This window comes from Pan troglodytes, chromosome 2 (genome assembly GCF_028858775.2).
Source record: "Pan troglodytes isolate AG18354 chromosome 2, NHGRI_mPanTro3-v2.0_pri, whole genome shotgun sequence".
Classification (NCBI taxonomy): domain Eukaryota; kingdom Metazoa; phylum Chordata; class Mammalia; order Primates; family Hominidae; genus Pan; species Pan troglodytes.
In genome coordinates, this window is record NC_086015.1 from 97,318,455 (window position 1) to 97,336,025 (window position 17,571).

General features: G+C 35.2%; 3 protein-coding genes across 16 annotated transcripts in view; 2 read left to right on the forward strand and 1 right to left on the reverse strand.

The window, feature by feature from the left end:
- The window catches only part of ARL13B (ADP ribosylation factor like GTPase 13B), a 75,537-nt gene extending 68,110 nt beyond the window's left edge, over nt 1-7,427 (forward strand). For 7 of the 9 annotated variants that reach the window (XM_001137759.7, XM_054680825.2, XM_063806922.1 and 4 more), the window contains 3 exons: nt 1,544-1,660; nt 2,968-3,036; nt 5,330-7,427. In XM_001137759.7, coding sequence (XP_001137759.1) covers nt 1,544-1,660; nt 2,968-3,036; nt 5,330-5,406 — 263 coding nt within the window. In that variant the 3' untranslated portion in view covers nt 5,407-7,427. The remainder of the gene's footprint in view (nt 1-1,543; nt 1,661-2,967; nt 3,037-5,329) is intronic. The other 2 variants (XM_024355579.3, XM_054680824.2) reach the window with 1 other exon arrangement.
- A 2,636-nt stretch (nt 7,428-10,063) lies between these two features.
- DHFR2 (dihydrofolate reductase 2) lies at nt 10,064-15,255 on the reverse strand. Of its 2 annotated transcripts, none has more exons than XM_001138432.5 (2): nt 15,170-15,255; nt 10,064-13,731 (listed from the first exon to the last, which is right to left on the reverse strand). In XM_001138432.5, exon 2 carries the CDS (start codon nt 13,633-13,635, stop codon nt 13,075-13,077), a length of 561 nt encoding a protein of 186 aa, XP_001138432.4. In that variant the 5' UTR covers nt 13,636-13,731; nt 15,170-15,255; the 3' UTR covers nt 10,064-13,074. The 2 variants fall into 2 exon arrangements, with proteins under 2 accessions (XP_001138432.4, XP_001138522.4); XM_001138522.6 differs by having other exon boundaries at nt 15,047-15,170.
- The window catches only part of NSUN3 (NOP2/Sun RNA methyltransferase 3), a 71,939-nt gene continuing 69,605 nt past the window's right edge, over nt 15,238-17,571 (forward strand). For 3 of the 5 annotated variants that reach the window (XR_010155656.1, XM_063806928.1, XM_063806926.1), the window contains exons 1-2: nt 15,281-15,439; nt 16,763-16,872. Coding sequence is in view for 3 of the 5 variants with exons in the window: in XM_063806928.1 (XP_063662998.1) it covers nt 15,428-15,439; nt 16,763-16,872 (122 nt within the window). In the remaining 2 variants the exon portion in view is untranslated. Of the gene's footprint in view, nt 15,440-16,762; nt 16,873-17,571 lie in introns of all 5 variants that reach the window. The other 2 variants (XM_516606.7, XM_063806924.1) reach the window with 2 other exon arrangements.

Sequence of the window (17,571 nt, forward strand, 5' to 3'; positions counted from 1 at the left end):
GTTTCAAACAACACTAATTTATTTAGAATAATAATTTGTTTCTAAGTGTGATTGTATTTTTTATTGCTTTTTAGGCTTCACAGATATTGTATATATTTTATGTTACAGATAATTCCCATTTAGAAAGTACATTGCATAGACACACACACACACACACACACACACACACACGGCAATTTTGAAATATTGCAGTTACATTGGCTGGGCAGGGTGGCTCACATCTGTAATCCCAGCACTTTGGGAAGCCAAGGAGTGCAGATCACTTGGTCAGGAATTCGAAACCGGTCTGTGCAACATGGCAAAAGCCCATCTCTACAAAAAAATACAAAAATTAGCAGCATGTGGTGGCACATGCCTGCAATCCCAGCTACTCTGGAGCCTGAGACACAAGAATCACTTGAACCTGGGAGGTGGAGATTGCAGTGAGCCAAGATCGCACCACTGCACTCCAGCCTGGGCAGAGAGTGAGGAAAAAAATTGCAGTAACATTGATGTTCTAAATTTAGTTAACTACTATGTCATCCTAATTTACCTTACTAAAATTTATACATTAACATAGATTTCCTTAAAGTGTTTATATGTGTTTAAGTTAAAATATGTAAATAATTTTTAAAAGAAAGAACACATTCAATTCTGCTAGTTCTAATGCGATTTTGGTTACGTGTTTGTATTGTATTGGGCCTACCTTCTTTAGGAGTTATTTTATTTGTTTATTTACTTATTTATTTGATTTTTTTTTTTTTGAGATAGATTCTCACTCTTTCACCAAAGCTGGATGGCAGTGTCACAATCACGCTCACTGCAGCCTTGAACTCCAGGGCTCAAGTGATCCTTCTGCCTCAGCCTCCTGAATAGTTGGGACTACAGGCACATGAAAACAAAGCCATGCTGGGTTTTTTTTTTTTTCCCCCCCCATAGAGATGAGGTCTCCTTATGTTGCCCAGACCATTCTCTTAACTCCTGGGCTCATGCATTCCTCCTACTTCAGCCTCCCAGAGTGCTGAGATTACAGGTGTGAGCTGCCATGCATAGCCTTATAGGGGTTGTTTTAAATAAGTAACATGTTTAGATTTGTTTAGGGACTTTTATGTCACATTTCAAAGGATTATATTTGGACTATTTATACCTGGAATCATTCTACATATCCCACTGAGAAAAATCAAATATACTGAGTGACACAATAATGAATAGCTTCTTTTCCCAGATTATTATGAAGTTCATGGAAACTCTTGCAATTAGACAATTATATTTGTGTCATATGACATTTTTTTGTATTCTGAAAAACCTCTCAGAAATTAAAATATAGAATTTTGGCTCTTTTTATCATATTCATTGGTCATTCATTCATTCAATAAGCCATCACTTAAAAAATATATTCTTAGTAAATGCAAGTACACATTTGGTTATTGTAACAATTTCCAAAGTTAAATAGTCAAGATGTTTTTTGTTAATAATATCAATATTCTTGTTGTATTCTTTGTTTTCTATTATAAAAGTGCACTTTTTCATAAAGACATGAAGTTTCATGTTTATATTCTTGTAGCTGATGGTAAAAAGAAAACTAAGAAACTAAGAATGAAAAGGAACCACCGGGTAGAACCACTTAATATAGATGACTGTGCTCCTGAGAGTCCAACGCCACCCCCACCCCCTCCTCCTGGTGAGTAAATTGATACTGATACTGAATTTAGAAATATTGCTTTAAACAACAGAGAAAAAAAAAAAAGAAAAAAGGAATCTTGTCATTTTTATTCTGTATATTCATTATCTTGTATACTTGTGAAGAAGAATCTTTTACTCTGATTTGGACAAAATTTGCTAACACAAATGTCCATTGCTTTTTTGAATAAAAAAATGTTTTATAAAGAAAAAAATAAGTAAAAACTATTAAGAAAATTTTACCCAGTATTTCCTAGAATATGTTCAAGTTCTATTTGAAATATCAGTACCCACATGTTAATTTAAGTTTCACGATGGATGGCTAACATGAGTTTTTAAAACATTGAACCGGCTCGGCATGGTGGCTGACACCTGTAATCCCAGCACTTTGTGAGGCCGAGGCGGGCAGATAACCAGGTCAAGAGTTCGAGATCAACCTGGCCAACATGGTGAAACCCTGTCTCTACTAAAGATACAAAAAAAAAAAAAAAAAAAAATTAGCTGGGCGTAGTAGCACATGCCTGTAATCCCAGCTACTCAGGAGGCTGGGGCAGGAGAATCGCTTGAACCTGGGATGGAGAAGTTGCAGTGAGCCAAGATCACTCCATTGCACTCCAGCCTGGGTGACAGGGTGAGACTCCATCTCGGGAAAAAAAAAAAAAAAAAAAAAATTGGACCTTTCATCCTGAAACTTAATGTTTGAAACCAAGATGTATTAATTTTTTCTAATACATTTTCAATATACATACCCATGTCCTAAGTTGTTACGAGGATTAAATGGAGTAATGGATATAAAACACTGGGACTTAACTTGCACAATAATTTTGAGTAACTTTTCAGCACTAAGCTTAGCACCTCACCTACTATAGGTGGTCAGTAAATATGTAATGACTAGATAAATATGTGTATAGTGCCCTTATAGCCCTGCTACAAGGCTTTAGAAATTATTTGGTAACATTTTAAGAATCTCTTATAGACTCATTTCCAGTATTCCATTTATTAAGAAAATATTTAGTTTCTGCCTAGAGTTAGAATGATAGCATGAGTTTGTTTTTGATAGTGGTGAAGGTGCTTATAGTTTTTATTAAAAGCTACTGAAAAGTTAAAGCAGATGTTAGCAGCCTCATAATTACATTTTAAAATATAGAAGCCATTTAAAATGGGTTTCTGGCTTTCCATACTGTCATTCAATATATTTGAATTGCCATTGAATGTTACATATGCTTCCTTTCCAGGGAGGGATCCTCTCAACAGACCTAAAGAAACCTTGTTTAACAGTGTTTTTTAAATGTTTTTCTTTTTCTTTAGTTGGCTGGGGAACCCCTAAAGTCACTAGACTTCCAAAACTTGAGCCTCTTGGTGAAACACATCATAATGGTAATGCAAAAGGATTGGTTTTCAGATATCATCTGTACATGTCACATTCACTTTTCTTTAGCCTTATAACTTCAACAAACTTATGTTTTAGTTTTAGAAGCTTGTCAAATCCACAGCTATCCTTTTTCATTATACGTCTTTTTTTCATTTTATTTAATTTTTTATTCTTAAGTATGCTTTACATCTATATCATTTAATTTGGTGTTTACCTTAGAATACAGAGGTAAAAAGAATCATAGCTTGTGTTTATTATCCATGATATATTTATACAAGGAGTTATAAAAAGGAAAGGTTTTAAAATAATTTAACTATGAGACATTAGAATTTATAACTTAAGTGTTAAAAGCTGTAGTTTCCTGTATATGCTCAATATACTCAATGATAATGGCACATAATTTTTTCTCTCTACTCCTAATAAGACAACCAGCTGCTGAATATTAAAGTGAAGTAAAGATCAACACAGTTTATAAAATCAGAGATCGAATCAGTAAACCTAATAAAGTTCGACTAAGTAGAAAGTTACTAACATTTTTATTGAATTAAGAGAACAGTTTTCTTTGAATATAACATACGCTATAGTCTAGATAGTTTATGGCATTAGAATTCTAGGATGCAAAAACTAGAGGAAGGATATTTAGGAGAAGTAGAGAACTGCCTTATAAAACAGGGAGAAGTTCTGATTACAGACCATCAGTCTAGGTCCCTTCAGTAAAATATTTCTAGAATGCAAAAGAATTATAGATAAATGTAGTTCAATAAACTTGTTTGTTAAGAACATCCAATTCCTTTTTGGACAGCTCTGTGTTTACCTAGTCTAGAACTTGGTTTCACTTACTAGGAAAAAACTCAGAAGTTTAATCTTTAGAAAAGCATTACCATATAATTTGAAATTATATCAAACCAGTTTAAATATTTTTATTTAAAAGGTACTTAAATATAAATGTGCTATTTGCTTTTTTCCCCCAGAATTCTATTTAGGTCAGTATTGAAATATTTCTTGATAATCGTTAGTGAAAATTCATGAATTTTTTTTTTTTTTAAAGACAGAAAAGTTTGTCCTTAGACTCCATCAGAATTACTGAAGTGGTATTTTCAGTGAAATCTCATCTCTCTGTTTAGTTTACTGACTTGACATCATGATGTTTATATTGACTACAGTAGATTTATTTCTTTATTACACAACTCTTAGTGAACTTGCGTACGTTAGAATACATTGTCAATATAAATATTCACTATGTTGTTAGAAAACTAATGTTACTGTGTATATTTATATGTACACACATACATATGAAGAAAAAATACCAATTTTTCATATGACATATTTTTTCTGTTGAACTCATTTAACATACAAGTATTTTGTTTGTTAAAACATTGGTAATAACAAGATGAATAAGATGTACATTCTGCCTTTGTGAGGATTCTACTATATAGAGAGGACAATTCTTCAGCTTACTGTAGAATATATGACAATGAGTTCTATGGTGTACAGTTGGAGTACTGTGCACAGTAGGAGTACTGTGTACCTGGGCAGTTAGGGAAAGTGGCATTAGAACGAGGTCTTCAAAGAATGAGAAGAGTCAGTAAGCAGAAGAAACAGACTATTTCAAGATAGAGAGGTAGGAAAGAATATTGTTTAGTTGGAGAATAACATGAAGTTGCCAGTGACAGGAGATTAGGTTTATGTGCATTGAGTGGGTAAGAAAGAGAAAATATAAAATTACAGAGAGTGTTGAAAGTGGAGTTATGGCTTAGGGCCAGATTGCGAAGGCTTCATATGTGTGGTAAGATGTCTTAACTTGCTATAACTTTTAAAGAAATGCTTTTATTTTTAAAAGGGAAAATGCTATTATATTTGGTGCTTAGAAAAACATTTTTTGTTGCAATGTAAAGTACAAACTTGATAGTGGCTATATTTGGGGTAAGAATCCAAATTTGGGGGCTATTGCAGTAGTCAAAGTAAGAAGTAAGGAATGGAAATTGGATTGGAGAGTATAACATAAGGAAGGAATATTTTAACCATTATAATATGTAACATGTGATTAATGCATGTGTGGATTGAAGGCAAAAGGAATAGAGTATAATTTGGCTCAACAGGATGGAATGTTGGTGCCATCTCTTAAGATTTAAAATGCACGAGAGAGAAGGAAATCTTTTAGAGAGACATGTCAAGATTCTGTAAGTTTATCTCTTTGGAAATGTCTAAAATGTCTAAAGTCTAAAAAATAACGAACTGTGTCAAAAATCTTGATGTACCATAACTGTTTTGTGCATTTGGTTTTCTTTCTTTTCTTAGATTTCTATGGGAAGCCACTGCCTCCCCTGGCTGTGCCACAGCGACCTAACAGTGATGCTCATGATGTGATCTCATAAACAAGACGTATGGAGGAGTTCTCTTAATATCAGCAAGGTGAACTGGGACATTCTTCTTTCTCAGAAGAAGAAACATCTTGTAAATTGATGACTGGGGCAAGATAACCATAATAATTTTAGTGAGAAGATTAATACTCAAGGACCTGACTTGATAATTACTTATTTGTGTTTTTCATGGTTAAAAAAATAAAAGAAGCACAATGACCAGTACATGAAATCAGCATTTGGACCAAATTAGCAAGATTTACTGTTGCCTCTGGTTTATACATCCCCACTCATGAGCATACTTCTGAAGGAAAACTTTACAAAAAGAGCCAATGGACTCAGCACTTTCTTTACTATTTGTTCAGTAGCCTCTATTTCTAGATATTAAATATTTTTTGTAAGATATATGCACATAGAAGGGGGGCTTCTAGGAATTTATAACCAAAATTTTAAAACTATTTTTATATTTTTTTAAATCTTTAAAAATTTTAATTACTATGATATTGATTATACACCTTTTTTATAGATGATTTGTTTAAATTATATCTGGAAAATAGAGTTGATTTACTTTCAGACATGAACTATACAAACAGGATATATTTATATGGCTTGAGGTATGTTTTGTAATAGCATTGTTCTTTAAGTGTACATCGTAATTTGACCTAATTTAAAAATAATATATTTTCGAAGTAGTAGATTCTCAGATCTTTATTCTAACAATTACATGATTTGAAAACAGTACTCAATGAGACTGGAAATACCTTTTGTACCTAAATGTTTTTTAAATTAATCAAAATACATTCTGTGAGATACTATTAAAAGTCTCAGTAAAGTCCTATTTTAAAGGTTAGACACTTTCAGAGATCAAGGTGCTCCCTATACTCCCTTGTTCCATCAGAAGCTGCAGTGACTCTTTTAGGTGATTCTAATTCTTTCATGCCTTGAAATTAAACTATGAAATTAAAGGCAGAAAAACTGGAAAACCTACTGCAGGTCCAGAGACTTCTGTTTTACAACTGGGAAACAGCTTGTGTACTAAAGTAATGAGAATAAAAATGTTGGCCCAAAATTACTTTTATAAATAAATAATTCCAAAATAATTTCTTAATTTAAAATGATAGCACTTCTCTTGCACTTAAGAATGGCATCCATAAGATTCTGTATTTGGCATTTAGACTAACTTCTAGATGTATATTTTTAATAATAGATTCATAATGTTACATTTAATTGAAAACAAACCTTTATATCCAATGAAAATAGTATAAACAGAATGATTTTTATACCACCTTGTTAAGATTGGTGCTTTTGGTAACTTGTACTGACACAACAGACATGTACTAGTATCTGATAACATTAAGTACATTTTATGTCGTTTAATATAATTATTTACTTTAAAAATTGTACTTCAGAACATCAGACTTTATTCACATTTTTTAACTCACTGAACTTTAATAATCAGGTCACCTGTACTCTAGTCAGCACTGTATATATTCTTGGAGTTTGTACATGGGACTTAGCAACCACACTGAGTGAGGTAAAAGCATTTGATTTCAGATCTAAAATTCGTAACAACCTAAATTTGAGAGGTGGCTGAAATGTGATGAAAAGCAATACGAAAAGACAGTGTAAACTTTGAAAAGGATTTTAGAGGGAAAATTGCATAGCTTTTTGTAACATTTACTTAGTTTTAAAACTAAACTCATACTTTTGCTATCTTTTTAATATTTATCTCGTTTGGGAGTATACGTGTTTTTAAAATTTGTGTTTTCTATCTGTGTTTACTGTAGTGTAGCTACTGGCTTCATTTAATAAAAATAAATGATTTTGAAATTAAATATAATATAGAATTCACATTTTATATAGCTCTCTCAAAAAATTAATTTTTATTCCTTAAGCATTTTAAAAACATTTTAAAAAATGTTTTGTAAATCCAGGTGTATTTTAACAATTAAATGCCTATTTTGTTATATGTTATACTTTTATTCTTAATTCTGAATTTTGACATTTTCACACAATAAAAATAATTTATATCAATATTCTGTTTCTCTTTTCAATTGGTAGATTTTAATGATTTCCTTTGGGTAATAAAATAGGTAAAGATTTTAAAATATGATTATTGAAAAACAGTTTAAATCAGTAGATTAAAATAATGCATTTTTTTGATACTTTACACACAAAACTTTTTTCTCTCTGCAAGTTTTTATGTATGTGGGAAAGAATTTGTGATTTTAAATGCAGCTACAAATAGCATTTCACCATATGATGTTAGAGGATTTGATGTCTGTCTTGCGTTAAAGCTGTTGGTCAACAGATATGTTTTTATTTATTTAAAAGATGCTCTTGTGTGCCTTTATGTGTAAAATGCAGATTATGTAGTATACATGATATTGTATGTAACTGACTTCAAATATAAAACTATGCATAGAAACAACACTAGAAAGAAATGTAGTTTGGCTTACTTTTGTAGTGAGGGAGGCAAATTTATAATATTGTATAAATTATTTAAGTACCATGTTTTCTGCAAGTTTAAAATTAAGTGCTTTTATAAATGCCAGATTAAGACTACAATTCCCTTAATATGTAAAACCTGTGAACATCGTGCAGCAGTTCACCTGCAGAATACAACTAAAGAAATCAAATGCTTCTAGGTAGCAAAAGCTATTCACAAGCTAAATTGTTTATACATATAAAGCTGTAGCTTATAAACTTTATCATCCTTGGCTTTACTTAGTAAATTTTTTTGCTAAGTGGAATATGCTTTGCAACTGAGATTCTGCTAATAATGGTTATTAATTTATCAGGAAATATATTCCAACTGATCCAAAGAACAAATTCAAATATTTTAAAATTTTCAATTAAGCATGGCATAGGTTATCAAAATAGCAATAATCCTTTATCTTTACAGAAACAGAATGATACCTGTTTTTTTGAGGGGGAAAAAAAAGAAAGCCAGAAATGAACTTCCTTTAATGAAAGAGATCAGCTTATAATTAAATGGAAAATAGGAAAAAAGTTCATTTGCTTGTTGAGGGCTTAACTTGTAAGTTCCTTCTGTGTGCGGATGAGGAAATCATTTACAACCTAGGTAAGTGGATCAGTGGTTTCCAAGTTTTTATTATAATATCTTCTATCAGAAAACATTTTTAATATACATTGATGTTTATGTTATTGTATTAGTTTGCTAGGGTGGCCATAACAAAGTATCACAGACAAGTTGCTTAAACAACAGAAATTTATTTTCTCAGTTCTGGGGCCTGGTAGTCTGAGAGCAAGTTGGTGGGTTTGCTTTCTCCTGAGGCCCCTCCTTGCCTGATAGATAGACACTGTCTTGTGTCCCCACATGGCCTTTTTTCTCCACCCACCCGCACTGTCTCTGTGTGTTCGATTTTCCTCTTTTTATGACTTCTTATAACTTAACTTTTTAAAGGCCCATCTCCAAATATAGTCACATTCTGAGGTACTGGGGGTTAAGGCATCAACGTGAATTTTGGGGGGACAAATTTCAGCCCATAACAGTTAACATACTTGTTCTACTGCACTATGTACATTTTAAATACACTTCCCTAAAAAAAGAAATTTTAAAAGACTACATAAAGCTTAATAAAAATCAAAGTCATTATATTTACTTCCTAGACACAGTGGATTGTCTGCTGGAGTTTGTACAGACCACATTGGAGCCCTGAAATTTAGTAAAATGAGAATCTCACCTGACGTTTAAGCCTAAGATTGCCTATAACTATGCTGTGTTCTGTAGCATTGATCACAGGTTTCCTGTTGTGTTTTCCTGTTGTTTTTCTGCCATATATTTTAAGGAGCTCAGGGCTCTCTTGATGTCATATTGTTTTACTACAAAGCGTCTCCTTACCTTTTTGACAACATAAACCTCTATATGAACATGAAGGGTTTTGACACATTTTATATAAATATGAAAATTCATAAAACATAGTTTAGGAGTTATTCCATAAATTACTCTGAAATACTTCTTAAGATCAACTGACCTTACAATAAAATTGCTTAGATATGTAAAAATTTGTTTCCTGCCTAGAGGTACGTCCTTATTAAGCTGCTTGGTTCTTTAACACTAACATTAAAAAAAGCACAAAAAACAAACTAATGTGATTTATGTTATTTGTGTCAGCTCAATGTCTTATGTCTGCAGTGGTTTAATTCAAGTTTGCTGCTAACAGTTTTTATTCCTAAAACTCAATATAGAATTGTTTGTTCTTTGGTAGCTATTTGGGGTGTGGATGGGGAGTAAAATCCATTAACATTCTCATGATACACATATATTGATTCTAGATAGATTAAGAGGTTAAACATAAAAGATCAAACTATGAAAAGGTAAGGGGAGAAACAGAAGTGGCTTCACTCGGGGAAAAAATGTATAAGCCTGAAAGCAGTGGAATCAATAAACTCAATTTACAATGCACAAAAAAAAATTTAAAATACCTTCACACTTAAAGTCAAATGGTTATAAGAAAAATTGAGAAAGTGTTTTAACATCTGACATGGTTATCTCAAATATAAATAAAATGATACTAAGACACCTATAGATAAGTGGACATGAGTGGTAATCTAAAAAAGAAATAACTAATAAGATTTGAAAACCTACCCAAACTAAGGGCATAATTAATTAGGCATTATAAGGAGATTATTAGAGATTCAGACAAAATTCATAAGCAAAGTTGTTTATTTAAAATCAGAAAATATAAAGATGCTGAGTCCCAAAAATGTGATAAAATTAATATGACCTCTTTCCAAGTATAACACATTGCCTTTCTCTAACAGAAATAAACTATGATTCTTACTACAGTCTTAAAATTCTTTTTTTAATGAATGAGTGTAACTTTTTATTAAGATAGAATTATTTTTATTAAAGAAATATATGAAAATGGTTAAGTAAAATCACATGGCTCCAAAAGTCTTACAATGAAAACAGTCCTGCGACTTGTTCTTTCTAGAGGAAAGCACTTTTCATTCTCTTAGTTTTTCCTTCTGGTAGTTACCTCCATGGGTTTTAAAAAATTACTATTTTTTTAGTTTTTCAAGTGAATGCATATATTAATACATGTAATCTTTAAAAGCCTCTTCAGTTTGTAATGCATCCTAACAGTCCCCTGCCCCATCCCTCCTAATTCTCTGGAGCAATGACTTCTAACTCTTCTAGCAATGTTCCATTCTTTTCTTCACATAACTACTTAGTCATTTCTTGATTATGTTATACATTATATAGTGATTTCTTGATATGACAGATGAGGATTTAGCTCTTACACCATCACTATCTTCACTTTTCCCCCCATATTGTCCCAAAGTAGTTACCAGATTTAGGGGCTAAGCAGTCAGTCAGCACATCATTATGACTATGTACATATTGCCCATTGTTGAGAAAAACAGCGTATGATGCTCTTACTTCCTATCCTGTACTTCTTCCTGCCCTAGAATTAATGATTGCCTAACCAACCCTTCCGCCTTGTTTTTTTTTTTTTTTTTACTTTTGCTTTATCTTCAATGCACTTCTTTCCAAATGCCCCAAATCTGGCAATAACCTATTATTTTTAAGAGAAGGGATCTCACTATGGTGGCCAGGCTGCTCTGAACTCTTGGGCTCAAGCCATCCTTTTGCTTAGCCTCCTGAGTAGCTGGGACTACAAGCATGGGCCATCCCACCCAGCTAATCTATTAGTATTTTTACTGTTTCTTTTTAAAGCTAGCTCCATAGCTGGAATATTGCCTGTGTTGGATACTATTTGCTGGATCCACGTCATTCTCTGGTTTGTGTACGCCTTCATTTTGCTGGAGTATTTTCTCCGATAGCTTCCCAAGAAAGGGTACATGTAACCCCTGAGTCTTTGCTTGTCTAAAAATGTATTATTTTACCTTCACCCTTGATTATTTGCCTGAATATAGATTTATCAGTTGAAAATAACTTTATAGAATTCTGAAGGCATGGTTCCGTTGTTTTCAGATTCTTTTTTGAGACAGGGTCTCTTCTGTCACCCAGGCAGGAGTGCAGTGGCCAAATCACGACTCACTGCAGCCTTGAACTCATGGGCTCAATTGATCCCTCCATCTCAGCCCCGCGAGTAGACGAGACTACAGGTGTGTGCCACAATGCCCAGCCAATTTTTGTATCTTCTGTAGAGACAGGGCTCCACCATGTTGCCCAAGCTGGTCTCCGGTGATCCACCCACCTCAGCCCCCCAAAGTGCTGGGACCACAGGCGTGAGCCACCACTCCTGGCCAGTTTTTAATTCTCTCTCTACTTCTTTCATTTCTCAAAGGCATCTCAAACTCAGTGGGCCCAAAACCAAAGTCAAACTCCATCAGAATATCCTGCTACTTCCAACTTTAAAATATATCTTAAATCACAATTTCTTACCACATGCAATCCTTTGGTTCAAACTACCATCATCCCTCACTTGAACCTAGAATTGGTTTTCCTGCTTCTGTACTTTTTTAAATTATAAAATATTTCAAATAAACCATGTGTGGCTTTATACTTTTTACTAAAAGAATGAAGATCTGCCAAGTGCAGTGGCTGATGCCTGTAATCCCAGCACCCCTGAAGGCCGAGGCAGGAGGATCACCTGAGGTCAGGAGTTCGAGACTAGCCTGACCAACATGGAATGTCCCCACCAAAAATACAAAATTAGCCTGGCGTGGTGGCACGCGCCTGTAGTCCCAGCCACCCAGGAGCCTGAGGCAGGAGAATTGCTTGAACCTGGGAAGGCGGAAGTTGCCGTGAGCCAAGGTTGTTCCATTGCACTCCGCCTGGGCAACAAGAGTGAAATTATGTCTTAAAAAGAAAAAAAAAAATATGAAGAGTTTACATACTTAAACATGGAATTGCTTTGTTTGGCATTCACCGTTCCCGTACATTCCAGCAGCTTCTTTCAGCAAACACCTGGAACTTGCTATTGAGTAGGTGGAGTACGTTCTGCCCACACACAGGACAGGGAGCTGACAACCAAGGAGTGGGGGTTAAATACTCTAGCTTTCTCCCCTCCGTTTCCCTGTATCTCAGCAGTATGGAGCTCGTTACCATTGAGAACCTCCTCACTGATTTTGAACTGGTTTTTACCTTCTCAGTTCCATTTCTCCATACTTCGATTGATGACTTCTGGTATGACCTAGCAAATAAACTGCTTTCACTTAAATTTCAGTCTTAGAATCTGCTTTGGGTTCCCCAATCTAAGACAGAAATATATTCATTTTCCCATCACTGGACTTCCAGGTTGTTTTCAGTTTTTCACTGTTACAAAAAAGGCTGCAACATTTGTCTACAAACCTCTGGATATACATGTACGAAGCTTTTGGTATTTCCCACTAGTGAAACTGCTCAGCTGAAGGGTATGTGCGTCTTCATCTTTAATAAATACTACCAACATTAGAAAAGCCTGACAATGTCAAGGAGTGGCAAGAGTGCCACATGTGATGGGTGTGGAATGGCAGCTCACTGTAGCAGGTGCTGGGGACTCAGTCGGGGTCTTGGAGAGACAGTTATAGCAAGAATGTTTCATAAATGGTATCTGATATAGCCAAGATTAGTGAGGAATAAAAACAACGTTGCTTAGAAATAATTATCCATAGATCTGAAGTCAACAAAAGTCTCTTTTCTAATGTAAAAATGCATACTTTTCTCAGAGGGAGGGGGAACAACTTAAACCAGAAAACACCTTCATATTAATCATTCTCATATACTTCAAATTTGTACTTGATGTGTTTCCCCTCCTGGACATCAGAGAGAACACCTGGGTATTCAGGCAGAAGTTTATATTTCTCCAAGTCAATTTCTGAAAAAAACGTGTCACTTTCAAAGTCCTGCATGATCCTTGTCACAAATAGTTTAAGATGGCCTAGGTGATTCATGGCTTCCTTATAAACAGAACTGCCACCAACTATCCAAATCATGTCTACTTTATTTGCTAATTCTGGTCGTTCAGTAAGTTTTAAGGCATCATCCAAACTTCTGGCAAAAAAATGAGCTCCTTGTGGAGGTTCCTTGAGTTCTCTGCTGAGAACTAAATTAATTCTATCATTTAAAGGTCGATTCTTCTCAGGAATGGAGAACCAGGTCTTCCTACCCATAATCACCAGATTCTGTTTACCCTCTACTGAAGAAGTTGTGGTCATTCTCTGGAAATACCTGAATTCATTCCTGAGCGGCGGCCTGGGCAGGTCCCCGTTCTTGCCGATGCCCATGTTTTGGGACACAGCGACGATGCAGTTTAGCAAAAGAAACATGACAGCAGCGGTTAACACCTCCGAGCTTGCTGGCTACGCCAGGAAGCCAGGCCAAGAATGCCGCGAAATTCCCTTCTTCAAATTTTTTTTACGTGCCTACATTGCAAATACAATACCACTGTATTAATTAATTGCAACATTCTGGAATGAACATAGAAAAATAAATTATATAAAATATATTTATAAAATATAAATTTATAAAATATATTTATAAAATATAAATTTATAAAATATATTTATAAAATATAAATTTATAAAATATATTTATAAAATATAAATTTATAAAATATATTTATAAAATATAAATTTATAAAATATATTTATAAAATATAAATTTATAAAATATATTTATAAAATATAAATTTATAAAATATATTTATAAAATATAAATCTATAAAATTATAAAAAATACAGAGGCTGAAAGGTTAGACCGACTTTTCCACAAACATTAAACAGACGGCATCCAAGAGATGGCATCATTTCATTCCTGATTATCATATTGTCTTTTGTACCAAATCTAAATTCTAATAAGATGCATTTTTTAGGTGACTTGGAAACTTGTTTAAATAAATAAATATATTAAGCTTCAAATCAGATTAGACGGAAAGACATGTTTTTACATGAATATAAGACTTGTACCTATAGCATGTACGTATATTGATATGAGCATCAAGGAACAACTCAAAATGATGATTATTAACTATCAGGGACCATCTCAAACCGGTTTATTCTAATTGCTGATTGCTGCTACAAATGATAGTTACTGAAGCATGACACCAAAAGAGCAAATAAACTTCTATTCGTGTCAAAATAGGTGTAATAAACATCTTCCTTGGAGAACCATTAAACATTGCTCCCTTGTAAAGGTGAATTGGGGAGGCTAGAGTGGAGGGTCCTATTGGTCTTCACGCATTTGGTATCAACGCGACAAAAATCACAATGATCACAATAGTGAAAATAATAGCAGCTAACATTTGGGCATTTACTGTTTCCTAATCACTGTTGTAACCGCTTTACATGCCTACTTCAGTTTAACACTCTCCATTAAAAGGAGAGATTATCCCCATGGGCCAGGTCTGGGGAAAAGCATGACTTAATTTCTTTTTCATTATATTCCACCCTTTTATCCTTGGGTACTGACTGTCTAGGTTAACAGGGGTCACTAGATTTGGTAGATTAAGTCAGTAACTAGCTTCGCTTTGAGAATATTTTAAATCAGTCATCATACAACATAACCCCAAAACTCATTCTTTTATTGAGCCCCATGCATATACACACTGTTCAGCACAATATGCGACTATCTTTTTATTTATTTTTGAGACAAAGCCTCGCTCTGTCGCCCACGCTGCAGTGCAGTGGCGCGATCACGGGTCACTGCAACTTCAAACTTCTGCCCAAGCGATCCTCCCACCTCAGCATCCGCAGAAGCAGGGGCCACACAGGCGCGCAGATGTGTGACTTTCTAAGGTCCGGCCGCCCAAAGCTACGCCGACCAATCCAAGTAGCGAAAGTCGCTTTGGCCCTGGCCCGTTACCTCCGCGTCCAGGGAAGTATCAGCCTTTACCAGCTACCGGAAGTAACTGCGCACGAAATCTCCCGCGGGAGCTAAGCCTCTTCGACGAGAATTCTATAGCGCGAGCAAACCAGTATCTCGCGAGAAATTGAAGAGGAAACGTGAGAATGAAAGTGGATGCCCGCGAATCCCGGAAGTCAGGCTGTTTTTTTCAGTTCCCTGGAGGCTTTTTGATACTGATTCGCGTACACCTGTTGTTTGAAAGCTCTCAGCGGGACAATGCTGACCCAGGTGAGACCTGGGGCCCGGCTGGGTACCTCTATCTGAATGAGACGCTTCTGGACGCGGCCGAGGTGGCGAGGGAGGGTGCTGGGATGGGGGAACATCACCTTTGTTCGTCCCCTCGCGAGATCAGCGTTTCTTTGGCTTTACTGTCAAGCCCTGAAATAATGCTGAGTGCAGTAATGCTGAGTCCCTTCCGTCCAGCTCGCAGACTTCTAGTACCCACTCCCTCCAGCTCTTGGAGGGCTGAGATTTGTTTTCTGTGTCATAGCGGTATCCCGGGAGCTTAGAACAGTGTCTGTTACATAGTAGGCATTGAATACACGTTTCTTGGATGAATAAATGAAACAATTGCAAGGAAGTTCACGATGAAATTGAAGTGACTTTTCTCCCTAAATTAACTTTTCACTTTAAAATAACGAAGAGTTGCAAAGATAGTACAGAGTTCTCAAATACCTTTCACCAATTTTTCTTGATGTCAGCATCCCCGGTGACTTTTTAGTTTTGTTTAGATACAAGTTCTTGCTCTGTCACCCAATCTGGAATGCAGCTGCTCCATCATAGCTCACTGTAACCTTGAACTCCTGGGTTCAAGCGATCCTCCAGCCTCAGCCTCCCTAGTAGCTAGGACTACAGGAGCAGGCCACCACGCCTGGCTAATTTTTTTTTTTTTTTTTTTTTTTTTTTTTTTTTTTACTTTTTGTAGAGACACGTCCTTGATATGTTTTCCAGTCTGGTCTTGAACTGGGAAATGATCCTCTCGCCTCGTCCCTGCAAAGCATGAGCCAGCTGGAGTACAGTGGCGCGATCTCAGCTCACTGCAACCTCCACCTCCTGAGTTCAAGCGATTCTCCCACCTCAGCCCCCTGAGTAGGTGGGGTTACAGGCGCCCACCACTACTCCCGGCTAATTTTTGTATTTTTAGTAGAGACGGGTTTCCCGTGTTGGCCAACCTGGTCTTGAACTCCAGACCTCATGTGATCCTCCCGCCTCTGCCTCCCACAGTGCTGGGATTACAGGTGTGAGCCACCTGCCTAGCCCCTACAGTGACTTTTTAAAATTAATTTTGTTCCTTTTGACAGTTTCTTCAGCCCCAGTAGATTCTGTTTTAACCTTTGCTTCACATTTGGAAAATAATTATTTGGAAAAACCTTGCTTTTTCATAATTAGATAATGTACAGTTTTGGTACATGTAAGGTATTGCTTCCATTTCAAGAACTAGTAATTATCCAAAAAAAAGTGTTCTTGTCTTAAAAAAAGACCTTACTAATGTTGACGTTCAGTAAATTTGTAATATCACTGTGTGTCAGCAACTTTTTCTTATCGTCATAGCTGAAAGCAAAATCAGAGGGGAAGCTTGCAAAACAGATTTGCAAAGTTGTGTTGGATCATTTTGAAAAACAGTATTCCAAAGAACTCGGAGATGCCTGGAATACAGTAAGGTTAGTATAATTCATCTCGATGCTTTATGATGGAACAAAGTACAATATGTAGTCCTCCTTTTTGTGGGAGGGATGCTGTGAGGTTAAAAGGCAAAGGAATCTAAATCTGGTTGCCTTTTCCTACTGAAGCTATAGAAAGGAACAACTAAGAAGAAATAGAATGAATCATAGCATGTTGGAAAGGGGAAATAAAACTTTGTCGGGATGGTAAGCACAAATTGTTACGCCTTTGCTTTGAGCAATTACTTTTATCCTTGAAATAGGAATGCCCACTAGTTTGACAAAATTAATTATACTGTAAAAGAAAAAAACATAAAATTTGGAATATGTGACTGATTTCTGAAATTTAGAAGATAATACAACAAATCTTTAAAGCCAGCACTGCTTTATCTCAGCCAAAGGTACACTTTATTTGGTAATCATATTTCTTTCCTATGTCGATGGCTGGGTATATTTTGAACATGTGCATATACACACAAAATTATTTAAATATACTATAAAAATAAGGAATGTTTAATGCATGGAAGTGGGAGAAATGTGATTTGTCTGTTTGGTAAGATGATGTTAATGTATGGATTACTGTATGGGTTCTTGACATTGAGTGCCTGATACACTATATAACCCTCTCTGGAATACAGAGCAAGACAGTCTGCATGTCCAGTTTACATGCCGTCTAGTTAGTGTTAATGGGAGAAGTGA

Coding starts and splice junctions, on each gene's coding strand:
- DHFR2 (XM_001138432.5), bottom strand. CDS start 13,635: ATGTTTCTTTTGCTAAACTGCATCGTCGCTGTGTCCCAAAACATGGGC.